Raw genomic sequence first — 3687 nt, 5'->3', positions numbered from 1 at the left:
CTAATTATCTATTATTTTTTCCAACACCCATTAAGATATATTACAAAACCATATTAAACTAGCCTAACCCATCTTTCGATTAGACTACATATATTGTGGTCTACTCTAGCCTATATAAACACACTAATTTTCTTCAGAACTGTATGTATTTTGAACAAGCTAAAAATAAATATATTAAATGCATACCTATGATTAAAGAGGAGCCAAAATGTCTTAAATTTTTTTTATCAAACTTCTAATTAAGGAGTGACCTAAATTGATATATATCTCCACAATGTTGTATATATATCCTATTATATCTTGGAACATTACTTTTATGACAGGTAATGACAAATGGTATATATTAGAGCACTACACACCGAGCTATAGTGAACTCACAAAAAGAGAGGCTATCTATAGCCACATTTTATGGCCCAGAATGGTGTGGAAATATAGGCCCAGCTACAACTCTTATAACTCCAGAAACACCAGCATTGTTCAAAACAATTGGGGTAGCAGATTTCTACAAGGGATATCTTTCCCCCAAGCATAATGGGAAATCATTCATAAATGATGTTTTGAGGATCCAAAATGAAGACTTCAAAGACTAGCTTCTCGAGTTTAATTTGCTTGTGAGGTTGTGGTTAATGGGAAAAATGAAAATTTAAGTAAAACTTTGACAAATAATAATTTTTCTGTCCTACAATTTGTAAAAAAGAAAATTGTTTTAAAAAGGCCGTTATACTCTTTTATTAATACAATATACATTATTTACAAATTCTTATTCTCAATTTTTTATTTAAGATAATATTATACACCAACAATTAATAGAAGTAATAGAGTAAAATCATAACTCTCTTTATTTTATTTATCATATTTTTTTAATATACATAAAACGGTCAAATGTATCGTGAGACTCGGAAGCATAATAAAATTCTTGATTTATTTGTTTCAAATACATATATTAGTTTTGCAAACAAACAAAAAATATTACTTTTTTTCTTTTATGGTATCAAATTAAATCATTTTATTAATCTATTACATTATTATTAATGAAATGACTTAACTTATACCGTAAAAGAAAAAGATACCAACATTTTTTTATTGTTTGATACCAAAAGATTAATACTATAAAAAATTCACTATTTATTTTATTTTATTAAAAATATTCACTAATTAATTTACGATTTGGTCACTAACTTTGTGACTGATTTTCCAAATTTATTTTTTAATATAATAATTTCATTTGTATGAAAATATTTATAAAATTAACATTTTTATTCATATTAATTCAAAGCTTACTTTATATAGATTGTATATATATATTGTGAAACTTATTCAATATAATTTGACAATATATCACCGGATACATATTGGGAAAAAAATTTGGAGAAATGTAAGATCTGTCAAAGCCAATTTTTTACTATTTGAGTTCATAATAATTGGTTTTAAAATAAATTTTCACAAGAATTTGTTGGTTGGTGGGAGTCAATGGGAACAATTTTTTGGTAGTAGAAACAATTTTTGTGGTCAATTGTAAAATTGGCAATATGTCATTTCAATACATGGGTTTGCCTATATAGATTATTATTATGTGGACACGGTAGTTCTGGAATCTTTAAAAAAAGACTTTCTAGTTAGAAGAGCCACAATTTATATATAATGAAAAAGTTAATGGGTCAAATGAGATATATATTGTTTTCGTAGCTAGTGAGTAGAGAGAAAGGGATTTGGAGGCTAAATATTATTTTATTTGTAAAAAGATTTACTAATATCTCTTTACTTTTCATAAAATAAAATAGAAATAATTACATCCAGTCATTGTTGCAAAGAGGAGAAGTTTATTGGTTCTTTTAAATTTTTACTCTTCCACTATAGATAATGTCTATAGAAATATTAAATGAAAAATTTATAAACTAATAACTTATTTATTAACATTCTACAGTTAAGAATATATTGAATATTTATTATTATTAATGTATATAAAAACTATGACCTTTTATATAAGCCACTAAGATACCTTTCATATACATAACTTGTGAGCCACTACCATTACGATAATGTCTTTCATATGCATCTCATGAACCATCGTCAAATAAGATTTTTAATAGTTTAAATAACGGACATGGTTCACCATGTTATAAGTTTATATGGAACAAACTAGCTCTTCTCAAAGTGACACTGTTATATGAGCGTCCTACGGCTAAATGGCTACAAAGGTCAATTTGGAGAAGCGTGATGTATTAATTATCAACCACATTTGGTATGCTGAAGGTTGGAAAAAAGAGGAAACAATGCATTGCATAATTTTAAATTTGCAAATATATACGGCCAAATACACATAGTATAAATAAAGATTTTTTCATGAGTATTGTTTATATAATTAATTTTGATATTTTTTTTAACACATTCAAATTGTCTGTCAGAAAATAAAATAAAAAAGTAACATTTTTTGATTGACAGGTTAAAATAAAATATATCTAAAAGTTGGAAGTTTGAGTAATTAATCAAATATCTAAAAATTAGAGTATAGAAACAACTTAAGGATATAATCAAGATTAAACTTATTCAGTGATTCTAAATTGCTAAAACATGTTTGTAGTATTATGAAAAAAGTGACCCCAAGGGGTTTCCAACTATATCATCATAGTTTTCAAGTGTATTAATGTCATTCATATGTTCATGTTCATGTCATTCATATGTTCATGTTCATGTCCAACCATGCTACAATGTTTAGTACATGTTTGGTTCTTTGAACTTAAATATTATTCCTAATATTTCATATCAACCACTTGTCTAAGAATCTTGACTTAATCCATATTAAATAAATTCATTTTTTTTCTTCCTTTTCCAAGTTAAAAAACTAGCAATAAATCTAAAGTGATCATATTCAGATTTAATTAAGGACATCACTTGAATAAATAATGCAAACATGCTATAAACATCTTAAACCTCAAACACCATTCGATACTTCATAAATCTTTAACTTAAAGTAGTTTAGCTCATAATGAGCTTTTGCTCTAACATGGAAATGAAATACAATAGTAAGGATAACATTGTAGCTTAAGTAATTACAAAGATGATGACTCAAAGATGAAAATCACAAGTTGAATGTAGCACTTATAACAGTTCATCCTTCAAATTGATTGCAAGTTTGCTTTTTTGAGCAAGAACCCTTCATACAAAAGCTTCAATGGTGGATGATTAAAACCAAAAAGAACATGGCAGCTAGGGTTCTGATTTTTAGATATGATTTTCACTGCCTTTGATTCAATGTTTGTCTTCCTTTTATAGGACAACTATCTCTCCCTCTCCCTTTTCCCTTGTACTTCCATATCCCAATAAGATAAAAGTAGTTCAACTACATTTCCTTTTAACATATCTTAACATTGGAGTGTTCGAGAGCCTTTGAATAAATTATGAATGCATCTAAGACCCACACAAATATGTCTGCATTGTTGCTCACCAATCTGATGCACAACTTACTGCAACAATTTCCTATAACATTTTGATTCTTAAACATTTCTTCAAATCTTCTTTCTTCAAAGTCATACACCAAGCATTAATTTTTCTAAAAGACAAAATAAATGACATCAAAATTAAAAAACATAATTCCTAGATTTAAAACTAAAATTATAATAACTCTTACTCAAAAGACAAACAAATTATTATTCAAATTTGTTTAATAACTCTTATATCTAAGAGTTA

At 26.7% G+C, this 3687-nt stretch overlaps 1 protein-coding gene across 1 annotated transcript in view; it reads left to right on the top strand.

The window, feature by feature from the left end:
* The window catches only part of LOC101513344 (protein SRG1-like), a 7711-nt gene extending 6949 nt beyond the window's left edge, over window positions 1–762 (top strand). The window contains exon 4 of the mRNA XM_073367162.1: window positions 324–762. Within this exon, the coding sequence (XP_073223263.1) occupies window positions 324–347 (24 nt within the window). The 3' untranslated portion in view covers window positions 348–762. The remainder of the gene's footprint in view (window positions 1–323) is intronic.
* The last annotated feature ends 2925 nt before the right edge of the window (window positions 763–3687 follow it).

The sequence above is a fragment of the Cicer arietinum genome, chromosome 4, assembly GCF_000331145.2.
Source record: "Cicer arietinum cultivar CDC Frontier isolate Library 1 chromosome 4, Cicar.CDCFrontier_v2.0, whole genome shotgun sequence".
In the NCBI taxonomy this organism is placed as follows: domain Eukaryota; kingdom Viridiplantae; phylum Streptophyta; class Magnoliopsida; order Fabales; family Fabaceae; genus Cicer; species Cicer arietinum.
Note: the sequence above shows the minus strand (reverse complement) of the source record. Positions and strands in the feature narration are given on the sequence as shown.